This window comes from Oryctolagus cuniculus, chromosome 5, assembly GCF_051225735.1.
Source record: "Oryctolagus cuniculus isolate XC-2025 breed Fujian yellow rabbit chromosome 5, ASM5122573v1, whole genome shotgun sequence".
In the NCBI taxonomy this organism is placed as follows: Eukaryota; Metazoa; Chordata; class Mammalia; order Lagomorpha; family Leporidae; genus Oryctolagus; species Oryctolagus cuniculus.
Genome location: NC_142871.1, coordinates 165,144,125 through 165,165,864, shown reverse-complemented (window position 1 = coordinate 165,165,864; position 21,740 = coordinate 165,144,125). Strand labels below are relative to the sequence as shown.

At 44.8% G+C, this 21,740-nt stretch overlaps 1 protein-coding gene across 24 annotated transcripts in view; it reads left to right on the top strand.

Moving 5' to 3' along the window:
- FARS2 (phenylalanyl-tRNA synthetase 2, mitochondrial) overlaps nt 1–21,740 on the top strand; it is a 495,105-nt gene that overhangs the window by 134,052 nt on the left and 339,313 nt on the right. For all 24 annotated transcript variants that reach the window (XM_089334510.1, XM_070074462.1, XM_089334501.1 and 21 more), the window contains one exon: nt 2,032–2,191. In XM_089334510.1, coding sequence (XP_089190636.1) covers nt 2,116–2,191 — 76 coding nt within the window. In that variant the 5' untranslated portion in view covers nt 2,032–2,115. The remainder of the gene's footprint in view (nt 1–2,031; nt 2,192–21,740) is intronic.

Sequence of the window (21,740 nt, the reverse complement as noted above, 5' to 3'; positions counted from 1 at the left end):
CTTTTCTGTTTTCTCTTTTAAAAATTTTTGGTTGTGCAAGATTTCCTAATTCTTTGGTGCCCCTTTCTTTTAGTGTAGCCAATCATTGATTGTAAAAAAAAATGAATTATTTATTACTTTTGCTGGATTATGGGGTTGGTTTTATAAATCATCTAATTTTTTTATGTTTTATTTTGTGCAACCCTGAAATTTCTCTCTTGTTTCTTTTCTTCTTCCCACTCAGTTGCAAAGGTCGTCTTTTACTTTCTTTATCCTGATACCCCTTTTGTGGAACCCTGCGTTTTGAAAACAGCTCAACTCCCCTCCTTTGTCGTGTAGTTTTTGTCAGTCTGATAGGACCCTTGTTAAGGATTGTCACCTCAGGTGACTTACGCTTTCTGGTGATGATTTTAGATCAACCCTGGTGTCTCACCGTTTCCACTCTTCTGTGTTTCCCTCACTCTTTGTTAGCTTCCCATGACTACCTTGAAGGCTTATAATGCGGTTGGAGTGTAAAATGGCTCTTTCCCTGGGATTCAGCTTGCCTGCCTGCCTTTTCCCTTACCCATGTTTAGATGTTTGGACATTCTCTGTGTTTAGGGTATAATGGGAGATGGTGTTTAATAATTTTATTCATTCTTATTCTGATTTTTAGAGGAAAAATTGGAAGACACAGGCCTTGGCAACTGTTGTTATCTTTGGCTCTCATGAGAGTAAGTTGAGACCTGGGATCATAGATGATTTTTCAGAAAAGACTTCTGTTTGATTTTGCTGAACCTTTAGAACAGGGATAGTGACCATCCGGCTTGCAGGCTGCGGAAGGCCAGTGAGAATATTTGGGGTGGCCTTGTCATGGCAACCGGAGGTGGGGCTCAAACTTCACCAAATGGATAGCAGACAAATTTTTAAGTTGAAAATTTTGTGTAACCCACAAATGGCTATAAATATCCAAATGGCCCTTGGCAGAAAAAAGGTTTGCCCACTCTGGATTTAGAGGAACTCACCTTGGGATTGCCTTAGCCTGTGTTCACAGCATGGGCGTCTCCACCGCCAAAGTGCTAAGGTGGCTGATTGCAAGTCTACAGAGGACAGTTTCCTTAGATGCGGAGCTTTCACTCTTGCCTCACTTCCTGCTCTGGGTTGTCATAGCCAGTGTACAGTTTTTCAGTTGCTGTGCCAGATAGGCAGATATCCCCAGTGGCTTCGTGCTGGGCTTTTTCTGGCTTTTTGCTTTCTTGTAGAGTTTTGTTCAGTAATTCTTTGTATTTTTGTTGCATTTGTCAGTTGCTTTGGTGCTAATTATCGATCTCACCATTATTAGAAATGGTTGTCTACTCATTATTTTATTAAAACACCAGTTTTTTATTTTATGGTGTTTGTTCCTGGGAGGGATGACGGATTCATTTGCTCAGTTCTCTGTCACAAGCCCATCTCGTAGCAAGCAGTGATCTGCTTTGGTGCTAAAGATGGAGCTGCTTTGCTTAATCGGTAAAGCAGGTTATGACTAATAGCAGTTGTGATTAACAGTGCTAATGAAGAAAATTGTGCCTTTGCAATGTACCCAGGTACTCTGCGTGTTAACATGTGTTTTATTTATCATAAAATCTGTTAATTTTATATCTTGCCATTACATTGATCAGTTTCCATATCCGTTCCATACATTTAAATTAGTCAGTGGCAGAAATGTGTTTTAGGCTTTGTCCTGGGATTGGGAAATACAGAGTTAGCAGATTCCAGCATGTTTTCTACTTTTTTCATCATATTTAATTCCTAGACCATACCTTTTCACCTAATTCTTAATTTTCTTACCTGACTTTGGCCAGGACAATATCTTTATTTCTATAGACTCTCCTTCCATATAACATTAGTACTTACTCAGAGTTGGTCTACATGAATGTCAATCTCAGTAAATTTATTGATTCCAAGGGGGGGTTCTTATTTCTACATTACAGCTTAGACTGAAGTTTGTTTTTAGCAGAATTTCTATTTTACTTAATGTAGACTGGCCAGGGTTCTGCTCCATGTACTTATATTATGCTTCTTGGTTTGCAGTTATTTGCTGGTGTAAAGGATGGAAAGAGCTTGCAGCTCTTTGAACAGAGTTCTCGATCTGCCCACAAGCAGGAGACACACACCATGGAGGCCGCAAAGCTTGTAGAGTTTGACCTTAAGCAAACGCTCACCAGGCTAGTGACGCATCTTTTTGGAGATGGTAGGTACTAAATACTAAAATACCTTTGTCTTACAGGCTTGGATGTTCAGCTTACCATCTTGTAAATCTTTGAGGCTAGTTGTTTCTGGATTTTTTTTTTTTTTTTTGTCTCAATTGTAGCTTGATGATTCAGTTCTTGGATAGAACTTAAAGATTTGTTGGTTCATTCTACTTGAGGAGCTGGAGGATATGAAAATGGAATTAGCTAGAGTAAAAAAAATGGGAATGATAATGGCTTAGGATCAATCTCATCAAAGAGGAAAAAGTGTCCAGGCTGATTATTAGATCAGGAGTCTTAACCGTGGGGATAAGCCCAGTGAAAAATGTTAATCTACAGGTTACTGTTATCAATGACAAAACAATTAACAGTAGATTTCCTGAAGGAGGAACAATAGTATTAAGATCTGGACTCTGATTTTGGTCATTCTCCCTTAATTATTTCTCCAAGAAATAATAATTGTTTTTAGAAAGATGTAAAGAGAAGGTTGAGATTTTCTGAATTGTGACCTACATTTAAGAAATACTTGGAAAACAGAAGCCTAGCATGGTTAGGATTCTCCTATATTTTCTTACGAGGCCTAAAAACAGTTAATTGAAGTATAATTGACTTAAAATAAAGCATACATATCTGAACTGTTGGATTGATAAGTTGACCCGCAGTAAACTGAGCGTGCTCAGTGCTGTAAGTTTTGTCATGACATGTGTACCTGTGAAACCACCGCTGGAATCCAGGGCATGAACTTAGCTGCTGCCTCTAAATTTTCCTCCTGCCTTTCCCAGATCTCACCCAGGCAAACGGGGATTCCTTCCTGTTGTTGTTAGCACTTTCTGTATTTATGTAAGTGGAGTTCTATAGTGTACACTCCTGTTTGCGGTGTTTCACTCAGCATGGATGAGATTCACCCGTGCTGTGCTGTGTATCCACACTTCATTCCAGTTTATCAATAACCCCAGGATCCCCTTCCAGAGGTTATCTGTTCACCTGTTGACAGACCATTAATACTTTTGAGTTTTTTGCTAGTATAAGTGAGAGCGTCCATGAACATTCATGTAGAAGTTTTCATGGATGTATGCTTCACTTTGCTTGTGTGACTCCGCAGGCGTGCGGCGGCTAGCTCCTGTGGTGGGCACAGTGGTGACTTTCTGACTTCGCTTGTGTGACTCCGCAGGCGTGCGGCGGCTAGCTCCTGTGGTGGGCACAGTGGTGACTTTCTGACTTTGCTTGTGTGACTCCGCAGGCGTGCGGCGGCTAGCTCCTGTGGTGGGCACAGTGGTGACTTTCTGACTTCGCTTGTGTGACTCCGCAGGCGTGTGGCGGCTAGCTCCTGTGGTGGGCACAGTGGTGACTTTCTGACTTTGCTTGTGTGACTCCGCAGGCGTGCGGCGACTAGCTCCTGTGGTGGGCACAGTGGTGACTTTCTGACTTCGCTTGTGTGACTCCGCAGGCGTGCGGCGGCTAGCTCCTGTGGTGGGCACAGTGGTGACTTTCTGGGAGGTTGCTGTGCTGTTTGCCGTAGTGGATGCAGAGCAACTGAGATCTTCATGTTCAGCACAACTCGACTTGGTCCATCATTTTGGTTTCAGCCATTCTGGAAGGAGTGTTGTGTTCTGTGAACTAAACATTCAGCATATATGAAGAATGCCTCCAAACAAACAAAAGACAAGCCGAGTGAGAAATGGGTCAACGTGAAGGTGACATACGCTGTCTCTAGAGTGACCAATGACTATGTGAAGAGATGGTCAAAACTGCCATGGGGTACACTTTGTCATGATTCGTTTGGGAAATAATTTTAAAAGTCTACCATTTATAATTGCTGACAAAGATATAAAGGCATAGGGTGAGGCAGAAAGTCTTGGCCTTATGTAGGAGTCCCAGTCACCATTCCCCAGTTAGGACTTCACTATTCCTCACTACTTTTGGTTCCTGTCTTGTTTTTCATACCTCCAGACTTCTCCTTATAAATTGCTCTGTGGTAGGTATGGTTTGATTGTCCCTCAGGGTCCATTGTCTTTGGAGACGTGGTCCCTAGGTTGGTGCTACTGGGAAGTACTGTACAAACAGTACAGTGAGGCCCTGTGGGAGATCCTTGGAGTTACCACCTTGTAACAACAAGAAGGTCGTTAGAGAAACCTGAGTTTGACCCCGTCCAGCCTCCTCCCTGCTCCTGGTGAACCTGAGTTTGACCCTGTCCAGCCTCCTCTCTGCTCCTGGTTCTAGATGTGTTTGCTTCTTGCCTCCTCTCTCACTCCCACCATTGCTATCTGTACCATGAGGTGATCCAGCCGAAAGGGGGATCATTTGGACATTCAGACTCCAAAACTGTGAGCTGATTAAACCTCTCTCTGCTTCATAAGCAGCCGTGGTCAAGTATTTTGTTATAGTAATGAAAGCCTGACTAATACACAGATATGTCTTTGAAGTATTCTCATGTAATTTATTAAGCTTCTCCTGCTCTGTTTTAGCAAGATTATTTGTTAGAGTATCTCGACTGCTATATTACCAAATAGATGGTTCATATAATACTTAAGAAACCACTAAATAATCCTATATATTCTTTATATACATACATCTTTAAAAAGAGCATATCAACTTCAGGATAGAATCTTTTTTCAGGAGGTAGGGAATGTATTAGAGAGTGAGTAGACATGAAATTTCAAGTCTGTTCAAAATATTTTATTTTTAAAAACTGATATGAAGTTAAAGATGAGTTAAATATGACAAAATGTTATGATTTGATAAAAACGGAATAATGTGGGTGCATGGATAGTTGCTGTTTTCTATTCCTGTCTCTAGATTTGAGATATTTCATATGAAAGTGGTATAATGTAATAGTGAAACAAGTTTTAGGGAGTGCTGATGTGAAAATCCTATTATAGCCAGCTTCTCTTTGCTGTCATGATTTTTAAAAATAAGGAATTGTGGTTTTCTTTAAACAGCGATGTAGTCTGTTTAGCAGTGAGCTGCAGGGAGATGCTGCTGTCCTGGAGGGGAGGACAGAAAGCATTCTGGAGACAGCGGTCCAGCTCTAGCAGCTTCCAGGAGAGACGTGGGCGCCTCTGAGTTTTTGCTGTTGCTAAACTATGGCCTATGTCTTTTACAAGCCCTGCCTATTCATGTCTTCCTACACATTTCTATATTCAAACCATTTGCTCTGTGTGATGTTTAGAAACTGGATTTCCAAAGGGTTTCAGGCATCACAATGCTGAATAAGCTAAATAGACATAAACTTTGTCTTCAAGGAGCAGTGAATCTTAAATTGTCCTTGGGAACCTCAAGTGTTGTGTGAGCACACAGGAAAGGCACCTCCCCCAGGACTGAGCACTCTGGGCAGGTTCCTGGAGAAGCCAAGTAAGAAACAGCCAGCAGTGGGGTTCAGGGAGCAATCAAGGGTAGGTAGGAAAGAAAGAAATGACAGATAACAAGAAGGCCAGACAAAGACAAGCCATGGAGACCAAGCATAACATGACAGCATCAAGGAAAGAAGAAAAGGAGAAAGGGAGGAAAATGACTGACAGGAAAAAAATCTCATGGTCTACTGAGAAACGGGAGTGTGGGATCAGGATAATGAAGTTCTCTTCTGCACGCTTAACTCCAAAATGATGAACATGTCGTTGAGTGAAGTAGGCCTCCGCTTTCTAACTTTTGAGTTAAGAAGTTTCTTGAGCTTTACGTGAGCTGACAATGAGTTAACCTGTGATAACATTTTCTAAGTTGGAAATATTATATGTGTAAATATGGAGACAGTGAAGGAAAGGATGAAGAATTAGGCAGTGAAAGAGGGTGAGTATGTGTGGAAAGAGTAGCAGGGCAAGAACAGTAGTTGTGTGGGCTTTGTCTTTATTGCATCCAAGGAGTCCAAATGCACCACTCCCACAGACTGAGGCCCGGGCTCATGCTGGTATTGATGGCGGGTTAAACATCCTCAGGTAGCACCAGCGAATGTTTGGAAAAGTAAACACCGTGATAGACCCTGTATTGATTGTGGATATACGTTTTTCTCAATGCGGTCCTCAGCTTTCCGTTGTGTTATTACTTTTACTATCTGCATTTGTGTAACTTTGAAAAATACATTGAGGCGAAAGCTTTCAGGTAGTAGATTTCCTTTTTAAAAGTCATGTTTACAACGTCAAGGCACTTCAGAAAGTTAGTGGGGAAATGGAATTAAGTTTATCTGGGGACAAAACTGATCTTGAAATCCATGCATAGGTTTTCTTAATACTGTGTATTTTTTATAAGTTTTTCAAGACCTCTTAATATGCATAGATTGCAAAACCTTTTTACCCCAAAATAAACTTATCTTTTAATTCCATTTTACACAGACTTTTTAATGACTCTTGTCATCAAGAGTATAGGATCTGGCCAGAGGGAGGGCACTGGAGCACAGGCGGAGTGTGAAACAGTTGACTCGCGTGAGCTCATTGTTCAGAGGATGTTCCAGGAAAGCTGGCCTGCTAACGCTGTCCTGGGGTGGAGGGCCGACCACGGGTCCACCGGGGAGAGCTGCAGGGAAACGGTGTGAGGCAGACTTTGCAGGTGCAGTGTGGAAGAGATGTATTGCAAGAGGTGGGACGCTCCCCTAGCCTTGCTATCAAAGCCCTAGCAATCCGCTTCTTGGGGATTCTTGCCGCCACCTCCTCCTCTTGTCACAGGTAAATCAAAGTTTCCTCTGAGCAGCTCCTGCGGGACACTTGATGCGTCCCCAAGCAAACAGGCCTGCTGTGTCCGCTGACATGCTTACATTGGGCCTTTTTGGCTATAGTGACTGTCCTGACATGGTGGCGTGATCATGCCCAAGAATTAGGAATCTTAAATTTTGAGACAGCAGTGAAGTTGTAGGTTCTTTCTTATAGGCACATCTTTGCTTTGCTGCTTTTAAAATGTTGCCCACCTAGAATTTTGGGTTTTAGATTTTAGGACAGATCAGTGTTTCCATTTGTATACATCTTCAAATTTATTCTTGTGTGTAAGCCTGAGTTAGCGAAGTCATGGAATGGAATTGAAGTGAAAGGATCTGGGCAGGTGGTGTGCAGCATGTTGAGCCATCACTTGGGATGCTTGCATCCTGTATGGGAGTGCGGGCCTTCCACTTCTGTTCCAGCTTCCTCCCAGTGCTCCTGGAAGGCAGCGGATGTGGCTCAAGAACTTGGCTTCGTGCACCCATGTGGGTGCTCCTGGCTTAGGCCTGACCCAGCCCTGGCTGTTACAGGCATTTGGGGAAGGAACCAGCTCATGAGAGATCTCTCTCTCTCCATCCCCCCTCCTCCACCTCGACTCTGCCTAACTAAATATATCTTTAAAAAACTAAACAAAAACAGCCATCTGCTTGGAGAATCCAGCTCAAATGCTAATATACAAAGTCTATTATAAAAAACATTTTTTTTTTCTTTCTATTCGACCATACTCATTTTCTTAACTCTGTCTAGTAGCCAGATATCCTGAAAATGCTGCCAGGTGCATTATCCACAGGTCTGGTCTTTGTCCTGGTGTTTTAGGCTGGCATACAGGGTAAAATCGATTACGCTTGTGAGCTGGAAGGCCATGCCTTCACCACACCCCTGTGTGACCTCACGCCCCCTACCTGGCCACACCTGTGTGCCCAGCAGCCAATCACACTAATTCACCAATCCCCCTTGGAAGTGGATTAAAGACCTGAAAAACGGTGGGCCCGGCCCTTTTTTCCTTTCTGCCCTGGACCTGCCTGCTGGCCCCGCGCCTTCAGGCCACCTGCTCCATGCTTCCTGGCCTGCGTGCTCCTCCACGTGGCTGGCTCCTGCTGCTCAGGATGAATCCAGATCTACCTCTCTCTCTTAAATAGGGCCCTCCCTGTCCTATGCATTTCTCTCACTAAATAGAAAGCTTAAAACTTACCATGCCGCTGCGTTCATTTGTGCCAGCATTCAGAATTCTAATCTGAATATTGGGCAAGAACCCACAATGCTTATTAATATTGCCAATTCATTAATAAGCAACCGGTAACGTGAATGGCACCCCATACTCCAATATTATCTGGCGACCCAGATGGAACTTCTAAGGTGTATGTGTCTGGTAACACTGGCCACATGTTGCCAGGAGAGATGTGTGTGAGCTTGGGCCCGGTTGTGTTTGCCTTGTTTGTAACATCCACTGTGCTGCCTCCCTGGGGAGATGAGCAGTGGGGTGTAGGCCTTTAATGAACTGCAAGGACCAGAGGGTCTGTACGCCGGGAAGCAGACCAGTGCTGTGTGCCTCCTTGGGGCTCGCACTGAATATTAGCGACTCTCCTAAGAGTCTCTGCTGTTTCTCTTGAACTCTGAAGGAAAGTGCCTTGTTCCTGTTTTAGATGTCTCAGAGGTACCTTTTGACTGTACGATTTTGTTGTTAGTTTGGTTTTCCTTTTATTTTGCTAGCCTCCAAAAAAAGGTTTTGGTAAACTGTCCTTGGCACCATTGGTCCTAGATGTCATTGAGATTAATAACAGCAATAATAATGATGGTAATGCCAACAATAAAGATTAATAGTTGGGGCCAGCATCCATGTGGGACTCGGTTGTGTCCAGGCTGCTCCACTCCCGATCCAGCTCCCTGCTGATGGCCTGGGAAAAGCAGGAAAAGATGAACCAAGCATTTTGGCCCCTGCACCCTTGTGGGAGACCTGCACGGAGCTCCTGGCTGCTGGCTTTGGTCTGGCTCAGCCCCGGATGCTGTGGCCATATGGAGAGTCAACCAGCAGATGGACGATCTCGCTCTCCCTCTGTCTCTCCAGCTCTCTGTGTACCTCTGACTTTCAAATACATAACTAAATCTTAAAATAAATAAAAGTAAAAAGCAGTTATTTTAAAAAGAGATAATAGTTTCAAATGCTGTGCTAAAATTTTTTTCTTTTAACTTGCATCCATGATTTAGGTAATATTCTAATTCCTGCTTTTTCAGAAGAAGGAATCAAGGCACAGCAAAATGAAATACTGTATATAGATCACACTGTAAATAAATATTGGAGACTCAGTCTTAGCCCATGAAGCCTGACTTCTGAGCCCACATTTTCAGAATCACAAATTACCTTCACCCCTCCCTGTGAGGGAGAGACCCTTAAGGGGGGTGGGGGGACTTTGTCCATTTGGTGTTGGTAAGCCAGTTTTGAAACCCAAGCTTTGTTAAGTGGCTAAAGAGTGGAGAAAGGGGAGTGTAGCTTGTGAATCAACTTCTACACCTGGTAAGAGTGCACTTGGGTGCACCAGAAATCACAGGGAACAAAATGCTAGAAGTGGGAAGGATATCCCACCCCCACCCCCACCCCCCGCACTCCTAGAGGAGGTGGGGACTTCTCAGAACTGGCATGCGTGCCTCTTATTCTTTTAGGAACTCTGCCTGCTTGCGATTGCCATGAGTGCTGTCCGCCCTGGTGGTACTGGCGGGTGTGTCATTTATCTTGGGAGTTAGATTACAATGATGATTGAAGTCTTCAGGAGGTCCTCAGGCAGCCATTAGGGGGCTCTCTCATTCTGGCTGGTTAGCCTGAGAGGAACTTCTGACCACACCACAAGGCATCCTGTTCTCAAAGAGGGCTGTGCTAGCATGGGGGTAGAAACCCAAGTAGGCAGGCAGGCCTTGCCCTAGGTAACAGTACTAGAGATTAGCTCTTTCCAAAGGATAGAGAGAAATGGCTCAGTAATATTTCTGAGACTGTGAGGTTTATGAAAACTGTGATGTCTCCTTAGGTATTGCCTGACCTTCCTAACCCTCTTCCCTTCCTCTGCCCCTCCTCTGACTGCAAGTAGGTGCCTTTTTGTGAATTCTGTTTGCTGCCTTGTAGCCAGTTACATTTTGAGTATGAAAGACCATAGCAATCTTCAAGTTCACTCCTTCTCTAATTACTGTAATGACTGGGAACTACCTTAGCCAGCTTCAGAAATATTCAAGGACCCTCTTTTATGGTTTAGGCTTTAAAATTTTTATTTATTTATTTGGAAGTCAGAGTAACTGAGAAGGAGAGACATAGATCTTCCGTCTGATGATTCTCTCCTCCGATGGCTGCTATGGCCAGGGCTAGGCCAGAGCCTCAGCCTGGTCTCCCACGTGGGTGGCAGGGCCCACATACGTGGGTCATCTTGTGGTGCCTTTCCTGGGCCTTTAGCATGGAGCTGGATGGGAAGGAGCAGCCTGGGCTGGAATAGGCAGCCATATGGGATACTGGAGTCACAGGCTGTGGCTGTACCAGCTAAGCCACAATGCCAGCTGGTGTAGGCGTTTCACCTTTTGTTATTATTATTATTGGATTCTTTTGTTCTTGAAAAGCAAAACTAAAAATTAGAACAAACTGTTTCCCCGTGGCTATCTGTTATTACAGCTACTTTAGTTTTAGGAGAGTTCTTCCCCTCCCTTCATATGTAGTTTATTATTTTCTGCCAAAATTTCAATTGCACCAGCATCCTAAGGCTATTAAAAGAGGTTATCATTTTAGAATTAGAGAGAAAATAACACTTTGGACTTTTTTTTTGCCGGCAGAATTCATTGTCGTCTTTAATATTTCTCAGTTGTTTTCTGGGTGTATTTTGTGCTGTATTTTGTAGATGCTTTTTCTCAGCACAACTACGGTGGTGATTTAGGATCCGACATTTTAATTTCTCTTTGCATCCTCTAGGGTTTGCAGCTTTTCTTTGGCACAGTTTCTCTGCTAAACATTGGGGTTCCCTTTGTAAAGCCTGGCATCGCAGCACAGTATCAATTAACTAGTCTGAAGGAGACATAGCGATCCTCTGCTGGCTACTGGGTGTGTCACCGTGGGGAAGTCTTGTCACTTTCCCTTTGTTCAAAAGCCAGAGGGACTGTGGGGTCCCAGGAACTCCCTCCCAGGAACTGCTGGCTGATGAGAGGGCAGGCACTCCCCAGCTGGGTTCTAACCTGGAGGCGTCCCTTCAGCTGCAGGGAGCCCCCGCTTGCCTGGACCGCCCCCATCCAAACACTGAATGTGGCAGGATTATAGACTGTCTACTCCAGACCTCTGACAAAGGGAAGGTTTTGTTGGGACGTTTTGCTGTTGGTTGACAAATCTCTCTACCAGTCTGCTGCAACTACTTCTTTCCTTAGGAACTGATGCCCCTAAAATCACCTACTTACATCCTGGACCTGCACAGGGACCAGGACCCTGTGTTGTGAATGATGAAGTGGCCAGGAGTGAGGCCGATAATGGTACTGAGGACCTGCTACCCACCCCGGTTGTGGGTCTGCCTGGAAAGTGGGTATCGGTTATGTTAGGGAAAATGAGGGAGCACCGGGGGAGCACTTGGCATCCATGAAGTGTGGGCGGTCTCACCCAGGTGCAGCGCTGGAGCATGCTCATGCATACATCCCATGACGTGGTGATAAGGCTTAAGCGCCTCCTGTGGCAGAGATCTCAGCATTAAGATTAGGGAAAGAGGTAAATCTCAGACATCTGCACATGCCCATCTGACCTGGCTGAGGTTATGGTTGGTTCCACTTAGATTCCTGGACTGGTTGAAGCCGTTTGTTCCCTCTGTATGAGCCTGAAGGATGCTTTTTGATAAAGTTTTACTCTTTTGCCTGGTAACCCAGAGTGAACAGTTCTCTGAATTCTTTTTAAGTGAGTTCCAGACCTTGTGTTTTCCATATCTTTTCATGTTTGTTTCTGTCCATGGGTCCTATTAATATAAAGTAAGTGAAAGCTGCTAAAATTAACAATAAGGCTTATAACTATTTCTACTTTTTTTTTAAAAATCGAAGAAAACTTACAGAAATTTTAAGGCATGTCACTTTACCCTGATAATTTCTAAATCAGCTCTTTTAGACCAACTGATGTTGTGTGATTTGGAGAGGGTACCCATTCCAAGAGTACTCTTAGAAACTAAAGTAGCAGGGGCTAGCGCCACAGCACAGTGGGTTAATCCTCCGCCTGCAGCGCCGGCATCCCATATGGGCACCGGTTCTAGTCCCGGCGGCTGCTCTTCCCATCCAGCTCTCTGCTATGGCCTGGGAAAGCAGTAGAAGATGGCCTAAGTCCTTGGGCCCCTATACCCATGTGGGAGACCTGGAAGAAGCTCCTGGCTCCTGGCTTCGGATCGGCAAAGCTCTGGCCGTTGTGGCCATTTGGGGACTGAACCAGTGGACAGAAGACCTTTCTCCCAGTCTCTCCCTCTCACTCTCTGTAACTCTACTTCTCAAATAAATAAATAAAAGTAAAATAGCAAAGGGATTGTTGTATTTGATCACAGTTGCGGTCCCCATGCTCACTGTAGCTTGGATTGGTGGTCCACAGTAGGCTGACTTTCTAATACAAACCAATGGAAGTGTTCAGCCTCTCTGATGTTGGGATCATTAACTCTGAAACGAGGATGTGCAGTGCCTTGCATTCTGCTGGTGGAGGTGTTCAGTGGAAATAGAGTGTCACCCTAGGAGTCAGGTGGAGCAAACCCGAGACGCAAGACCCTTTTTTCCTCTGATGTCTAGTGAATAGGGAAAGTGTGTTCTAGATTTGACTCCTGGTCTAAGGAGTCAATACCAGGAAGCCACATGGAGAAGACTTGAGATGCAATGACTAAATGCAACTGGAGTAGTTAAATGGTTGGGCTCTAAGGAGTCTGAACAGTTCATGATTCTAGGGCTGTTAGATGGAGGAGAACAGGCCTTCTTCTCTAGGGATATCTGAAGATGAATTTTGGGAGATTTAATGTTAATGAAAATAAAATTATTGGGCCTCTAGGCAAAGTGGAAAAAGTACTGAGAATTTTAAGGATGCTACATTCGAAACAATCAATATGCCAGCAACTGCACCTCTGCTGTTTGTACCTGTATTAGTAAATCTTTCAGGTTGGTGCTATACCAGCAACCTAGAAGAGGTTAATACTTGGGGGAATAGGGAATGATTTCTCTTGGCGTATAGAAAGCTCAATTTCTTTTTAATTTTATTTAAAAAATATTAAGACATACAGTATTTATGAGAGAAAATACAGTTTCTTGATTCACTTCTGTTACCTCTCTTCTGGCTCTACCAAGGGATAGATTAGTAAGTATGAGGTTGGTGATATAAGCTCTAGGTACTAACCTTGACTTGTGTTACGCACTGTTTAACTGGCCTGGAGCTGACTCCTAAATCCACTTTCCGTTTCTCCCTCCTACACGGGCTAAGGTTCTGCACTTGTAATCTACTGCCTTAGCTAGGTCAAGATTGGTTGCAATCTGATCATTGGTCAGCTCACTGTACACATCCCTCTATCAATTAATCCAAACCATTTCCGCTCTTGATTTTCCTAGTCTCTCATAGGATAGACTCTTCTCTTTCATTAAGAAAATTTAGCTGACTTGATGTAAATTTTCTGCTTACTGTGCTGTTTGTTTCTCTACTATGGCCTGGGAAAGCAGTAGAAGATGGCCTAAGTCCTTGGGCCCCTGTACCCACGTGGGAGACCTGGAAGAAGCTCCTGGCTCCTGGCTTCGGATCAGTGCAGCTCCTGTCGTTGCGGCCATTTGGGGAGTGAACCAGCGGATGGAAGACCTTTCTCCCTGTCTCTCCCTCTCACTCTCTGTAACTCTACCTCTCAAATAAATAAATAAATAAAAATAGCAAAGGGATCGTTGTATTTGTTCACAGTTGAGGTCCCCATGCTCACTGTAGTGAGCATGGTATCAACCCATTCCCATCAATTTTTTATTTATTTATTTTTTTTTGACAGGCAGAGTTAGACAGTGAGAGAGACAGAGAGAAAGGTCTTCCTTCCGTTGATTCACTCCCCAAATGGCCGCTACGGCCGGCGCGCTATGCCGATCCGAAGCCAGGAGCCAGGTGCTTCTCCTGGTCTCCCATGCGGGTGCAGGGCCCAAGTACTTGGGCCATCCTCCACCGCACTCCCTGGCCACAGCAGAGAGCTGCACTGGAAGAGGAGCAACTGGGACAGATCCGGTGCCCTAACTGGGGCTAGGACCCGGGGTGCCGGCGTCGCAGGCAGAGGATTAGCCTAGTGAGCCGCAGTGCTGGCCCCCATCGCTTTCTGCAGATCATTGTTTGCTCAGCTTAAAACATGTTCCAGACTGTATCATCTGAGGATATGAACACACAAATGGCATCGTTTGACCTTCCATGCTTCTCTGGAAACTTACTGCCCTTTTTAGCCATGATATAAGAAATGTGCATTCCAGGCTGGTGTTTTGGATACAGATGGTTACGCCACTGCTTGTAATGCTGGCAGCCTCTTTGAGCCCCTGCTAGTTCACTTCTGGTCCACCTTCCTGCTGTTTCAGCTGGGAAGGCAGCAAATGGCAGCCCAGGTACTTGGGCCTCAGCCACCTAAGTGCTGAGTGAGGCTTCTGGCTTCAGCCCAGCCCAACCCTGGCCATTGTGGCCATTCTGGGGACTGAACCCCAGATGGAAGATCTCCTTTTCTTTCTGTCTCTCCTCCTCCTTTCTTTCTTTCTCTCTCCAAGTCTGCCTGTCAAGTAAATAAATATTTAAAAAATTATATTCCAATTTCTGCTCAACCCAGGCAGTGTTGATTCAGTTGTTGTAATTGCTTGACGTCACAGTTGATTTCTAAACTGAAAATCTAACAAATTGTTGGAAAATACTTACACTGAACCTTTCTGGTTATTTCATTGAATTATAGTTGATTTCCAGTAAATGAGATCCCTTTAAAATACATGAATAAATCGGCAAGGTTTGACTTCACTGTATACACAAAACCATCACCTCACCAAAAATAATGAACACGAACCTCCCCCAGAACATCTCCTCGTGCGCATTTGTGACCTTCTTTAGTGCCTTTTCTACTTGGTCTGTTGCACCGCGTCTACGTCGCCTGTGATCCACCTTCTGTGGCTATCGTGATTTCATTTTCTAGATGTATGTGAATTAATCTTGCGGCATGTCTTGTTTTACCTGACTTCGTTCATTTAGTGTGATTGTATTTTGAGACGCACCATGTTGTGGTGGTGCTGTCTGTACTCCCTTCCTTTTGTTGATCAGTTGTAGGGTAGTGTATCGATATTCCACAATCGGTGTATTCATTCAGCTGTTGATGGACATTTGGGTTGTTTCCAGATTTGGGCTATTGCCAATAAAGCTGCTGTCAGTATTTGAGTACATGTCTCTATATGGACATATGCCTTCATTTCTTTCAGATAAATATATAGGAATGAAGTGGCTGAATGATAGGCATATGTTTAACACGTGAGAAATGTCCAAAGTGGTTGCACCATTTTCCATTCTAGGTAGCCAGTGTATGAGACGAGATGTAGTCCCTCATCTTTCCCAGCACTTGGTGTAGTCGGTCATTTTATTTTTAGCCATTGTAATACATGTAGCTAAAGGTTTTAGCATGTGATGTAATCTTACTTTGTAGTTCCTTAGTGATTGAACCTGCAGAACATTCTTTGCTATCGATATAATAGTCCTTGGTGAAGTCTATAAATTGTTTTGCTCATTTAAAAAAATCTATTTTCTTATTATTGATTTTGTAAACTACATATTTAGAAAATACAGATTTAATTTCCTGTATATGAAATGTGCGGAACAGAACTATTTCAGTTTTCAGAGTTTTTTTGGAGTGTGGAATATTTGCATAGACTTTACAAATTGATTCATCCAGAATCTGAAATGACCCAAAGTCCAAAACTTTTTGAGTGTCATGTTGGTGTTCAAAAATTTTCAGATTAAAAAAAATCTTTAGGGGCTGGCGCTGTGGCACAGTAGGTTAATCTTCCGCCTGCAGTTTCAGCATCCCATAAGTAGGCGCCAGTTCTCGTCCCCGCTGCTGCACTTCTGATCCAGCTCTCTGCTGTGGTCTGGTAAAGCAGAAGATGGTCCAAGTGCTTGGGCCCCTTCACCCATGGGAGAGACCCAGAAGAAGATTCTGTCTGGCTCCTGGCTTCGGATTGGCTCAGCTCCAGCCATTGCCTCTCAAAATAAATAACTTAACAAAAAAACTTCAGATTTTGAAATATTTTGGATTTTCAGATTAGAGATGTTCCACCTGTAACTATTTGGTCAAATATGTGATTTGCAGTATTTTCTCCCTTTTTATTCTCTTACCCATGGATCTCAGAGTAGAGTTCTCTAATTTTGGTGAAATCCAGTTAAATAGTTTTTATTTTTTTAGGATTAAAGTTTTGATGTTTGTAATAAATCTTTCTTAACCCAAGGTCATGAAGATTTTTTTTTCTCCCAAAATATTTATGGTTTTCATTCTTATGTTTAGATTTAGGATACACTTAAAAATTGTATGGCATGGAGTATAAAATTTTTGTCTAAATCACATGGACCATTTTATTGAAATCACATCCCATTTTCCATGGGAAATCTGTACATTGGCTTGAAAGTTGTTGTCCGCTTATGTATGGGTCTGTCTCTTGACTTTGGTTTTGTCCCCCCCATTTGTGAGCTGTCTTTGGTAGTGTCTTGCTTCACTGTCTTTTTGCAGCAGCTTCATAATAAGTTTTGAAGTCAGTTAACGTCTTCTTTGTTCTTCATTTTCAAAGTTATTTTAATTAGATTCTTTGCCTATATGTGATGATTGAATTGGTTGAGATTAAATTATGATTTTATGATTTGTTCTCTATTAGTCACATTTTTTCTTTTGCTTTGGATCAATCAAGTATTTAGTATTCTATATGATCTCCTTTGTTTCACTTAGTAGCTACAGCTTTTGTGTTCACATAGCGGCTGTTTTAGGGCTTACTGTTATCACAGTCGACTGTCGGGTGGTACCTGATCCCTCAGGCATAGAAGAAGACCCATATAATAATATATTTCCATTTTTCCCTGGCCATCAGGTCTGCTGATTGTTGTAAAGTCTTTCAGCTTTTCTGTGTCTGTCAAAGCTTTAATCTTGGCTTTATTTTCAAGACATTTTCCCTGGGTAAAGAAATCTAAATTAACAGGGGTTTTTTTTCCCCCTTTTAATTCTTTAAAGATAATATTCATCTTTCTTCTCTCTTGCACTGTTCCCAGGAGATATCTGCTCCCCTCCTGGCGTTTGCCTTTGTTGTTAACAGAATGTGTCTTGTTTTCCATGACTGCTTTAGAATTCTGTCTTTGTCACTGATTTGCTTGTGATCTATTTAGATATAATTTTCTTCAGGTTTTTGATATTTGGGATTGATTGAACTTACTAAATCTATGGGTTTATATTTTTCATCAAATTTTGTCCATTATGTCTCCAGATATTTTCTATCACTCCCTTCCAGTTATATGTATATTTGACCACGGAATTTCTCCCTTGTTCACTGATGCTTTGTTCATATATTTCTCAATGTTTATTCGTAACTTCTTTGTTTTATTCTAGAAGGGTTATTTTGCTCTGTCTTCAAGTTTAGCAACCTTTTCCTCTGCAGTGTTTCATTTCTTTTTAATCTCATACCATTCATTTTTCATTGTCTTTATTTGCCAATTAGAATTTAAAAAAATCTTATCTTTCAACTTAACATTTTTGGTCTTCCTTTAGCGTTGTGAGCATTCTGAATATCATAATTTGTATTCTAACATCTTTTTCCTACTGATTTTGTCATCCGTCATTTCTTGGTGGATCGCTATTGGCTTTACTTGATTTTTTTTTTCTTCGTTTTATTTAAAAGATTAATTTATTTGAAAGGCAGAGTTATAGAGACAGAGGGAGAGACAGAATGCAATCTTCCATCTACTGATTCACCCCTCAAGTGACTGAAATATCCAGGACTGAGCCAGGCCAGAGTCAGGAGCTTCGTCTGCATCTGCCACATGGGTGGCAGGGACCCAAACGCTGGGCCGTCTTCTGCTTTTCCCAGGCCATCAGCAGGGAACTGGATTGGAAGTGGAGCGGCTGGGACAGGACTCCATCGCCATATGTGATGCTGGCCTTGCAGGCTGTAGCTTACTTCTCCGCGCCACGACACCAGCCCCTTTTGCTTTTTTCTTTCTTTGCATGCCTGATAATTTTCTGTAGGATGGCAGAAAATTGTTAATTTTACCTTATGTGTTAGGCATTTTCACATTCCTGTTAGCATCCATGAGCTTTGTTCTGGGATCACTCAGAAGCAGGCTGACTCGCTCGGGTCTTGTTTGGAAGCCTCGTTGGGCAGAACCAGCCCGGTGCTGAGGCTGGGGTTGGTTCTTCCCACTTCCAGTGGTGTGACCTGAGGGGTTCTTCCACGTCTCTGTTAGGAACTGCCACTCTTCCTGGTCCCGTGTGAGCCCTCTAATCCTCTCGGGGGGCGTGTTCCCGGCTTCAGTTGGTTTTGTTGGCAGACACGGGGGTTCGTTTGTGTTGAGGAGTCATCAGCGGGTGTTGCCCAGAGGAATGCTTCATTTGTTAGGAGTACAGGCGGAGGTGGGAATGTGGAGGGCTGGACTGAGCCTAAACTCATCATCAGACTCCTGCCTTTTACTTATGGAAACATTCTGAGTAAAGGCACAGGCACGACATGCAGAGTGATACGGTTTATTTGCAAAGTGAGCACATCACACAGGCGCATGAGGGCTTTATTTAGGGAGTGTGGGCCAGGGGGATTTTCATTCCCTGCTCTGCCCGTCTTGCGTCCAGGAGGAGGCGAGCTGAGCTTCCGTCTTACCTGGGAGTGTTTACGTGGTACCACCCCAGGCCCCGGGGAAGAGGAGGTACTTCCTGTGGAGGAGTGACCTGATGGACAGTAGGTGTGTAGGGGAACACAGAGCGAGGGAGCCGGCCTGCTCATGCAGCCTCCGCCCTCCTGCACTGTGTGCTTACAACTCTGACTCCCGGTTTCTTGGAGCTTTCCTTGGTGGCCTACTCTGAGTGCGCCGTTAACTGCCTTTGATTCCCACTGCGCCCGATGGGCCCCCGCACACCCACGTCTGCAGGTAGCTGTCCGCTCCCCTCCACTCAGTGAGTTCCAGCCGTCTTCCTGTGTCCAGACTCACAACTCAGTCTTCCCAGCTCCAGAGGCTGCTGGGTTCTCCCATATTCCTCTCCCCCAGGGGCTGTGTCAGGCCTCAGGGTTTAGGAATTGGTATTTGTTAGTTATGTTGGCTGTCTGACTTAGCATTAGATTCCTGCGTATATTTTGGAACTTTGGCTTGCAGGGTCATGTTCACCGAAAGGTCTTTGTGCAAAAATGCCCTTTCTTTTTCTGTACCCTCCACTTACAGCTCCTGCCGCCATTGCTTGTTTCTCTTGTTATTGGTTTTGCAGTTGGCTCCACCTAGTTCTCTCCATTTGGAATCCAGAGAGGGTTTCACAGGGATCTGTCAGGTGCACTGTCCTGCACTGATGGATGGGAAGTTGCAGAGCCAGTGCACAGCGCCTGAATCCCGAGCCTACACTTTTCAAGCTACAACCCCAGGCTGTATCTGGATGATAGTTTTTGTCACCCTACTGGCCCCCAGCACGGAGTTCAATCCTGCCCCAGCCTGTGACTCAAGCTGATAGGCTCTCTCTGGCTCCTGCCCCTATTCCTGGTGTGGGCCCTGAGCCAGGCAAACCGGTGATTGCTTCTCTCTCACTGTGCTGTGTTTCTGCTCTATTGTGGGCTGTGGAAGTAGTTCTCCTATCTCTAAAAATAGAGTTTGCCTTTTAAAAAAAAAAAGTCCTATCTGTCATTATACGTTAGGAGAACAAGATAGATAGTACAGTCTTGAAAGTGTACTGTGTCTGGCCGCTTGGCTAATTTCGTTTTCACTGTGTGCTCCAGCAGGGGGCAGCAGAGGGCTCTGCTGTGAGACACATGTCACTCTGCTCTTCTCCTTTACTGACTGCTGTGAGCTTAGATCAGACGTGCAGTGGTCTCAGCCACTTTGCCTTCACCTGCAAAATGGGAATAATAATAACTACTATGCAGTATGCAAGCCTGCCCTACAGCAGTGTAAGCATTAAGTGAGAAGAGGCACGTGGCATAGTCAGCACAGTGCTTAGTGTAAACGAACCACCAGGGTTTGTCCTCCTAGGGACACAATTCAGACCTTTTTTTGTGATTCTACAGAAGGGGGAGAGAGATTTAGATTATGAGTTGGCCTCCATGAAAAGTCACCTATTGAGTGTTCAGTGGGTGCCACACGCCGTGTTAGGCTCCTCACACTCATTTCCATAGTGAACTGTCACCTCTGCAATGCTCCTGGACTTATAAAATGGGGGTGTGTCCCAACAAAGCCTGCGAGGTCCTTCGTGGAGAACGCACTGGGCGCACCTGACCTGCCGTGCGTCCTGGCGCAGCACAGCGCACGCAGCCGGGGTAGTTTCCTCTCGTGCCCGCCGGGAGCTGTGCCTACTCCCCTGCACCATCATCAGAGGGCGTCAGGCCACGTGGCACCCTCCTGGGCAAGGTCCAAGTGCAGCATCGCAAGTAGGTTTTCTGCTGCATCTAATGCTTTTGCATCTACTGTGCTCCTACTGCTTTCCCACCGTCATACAGTCTGAAAGACTGCTACGTCGAATCATCAGATGTGGACCCTGTCTTACTCCCGTGCGCGTCCTAACTGAGGCAGTGCCAGGTAAGAACCTGCTGGAGCCAGCTTGGCTGAGAGTGGCAGAGCTGGAAGGTGTTCCCGGCCCTTTGTGCACGTGGTGCCCACTCTCCCACGTCTGCGATGATTTGTGGAGGCTGCTCTCTGTAGCCTCTAGGGATCTGAAGGTAGCTTCCTTTCAAAATACAGAAGAGGAGAGGACTGAGGACCCAGGGGCCGTCCTGTGGTTCACCCTGAGTCTGTTCTGCTGTTCTCCTGATAAACAGCAGGGGAGTGGTCCCTCATCCCAGTTCCTCTGGTTTTAGAACGAAGGGCCCACCCAGTCTGTTCTGCTGTTCTCCTGATAAACAGCAGGGGAGTGGTCCCTTACCCCAGTTCCTCTGGTTTTAGAACGAAGGGCCCACCCAGTCTGTTCTGCTGTTCTCCTGATAAACAGCAGGGGAGTGGTCCCTTATCCCAGTTCCTCTGGTTTTAGAACGAAGGGCCCACCCAGTCTGTCCTGCTGTTCTCCTGATAAACAGCAGGGGAGTGGTCCCTCATCCCAGTTCCTCTGGTTTTAGAACGAAGGGCCCACCCAGTCTGTTCTGCTGTTCTCCTGATAAACAGCAGGGGAGTGGTCCCTTATCCCAGTTCCTCTGGTTTTAGAACGAAGGGCCCACCCAGTCTGTTCTGCTGTTCTGATAAACAGCAGGGGAGTGGTCCCTCATCCCAGTTCCTCTGGTTTTAGAACGAAGGGCCCACCCAGTCTGTTCTGCTGTTCTCCTGATAAACAGCAGGGGAGTGCTCCCTCATCCCAGTTCCTCTGGTTTTAGAACGAAGAGCCCACCCAGTCTGTCCTGCTGTTCTCCTGATAAACAGCAGGGGAGTGGTCCCTTATCCCAGTTCCTCTGGTTTTAGAACGAAGGGCCCACCCAGTCTGTTCTGCTGTTCTCCTGATAAACAGCAGGGGAGTGCTCCCTTATCCCAGTTCCTCTGGTTTTAGAACGAAGAGCCCACAGAAACACTCTGCACTTTGTTGCAGCCTCATTGTGAGGTGCAGGAGTGATCAGATCCTATTCTGATCCAAGCTCTCATCTAAAGGGCTGCTGTGTGTAGGGGTCCCCTGGCACCAGCCTGAACCGGCCCTTTACTGTGCTGAGCTCTCCACCAGGCGGA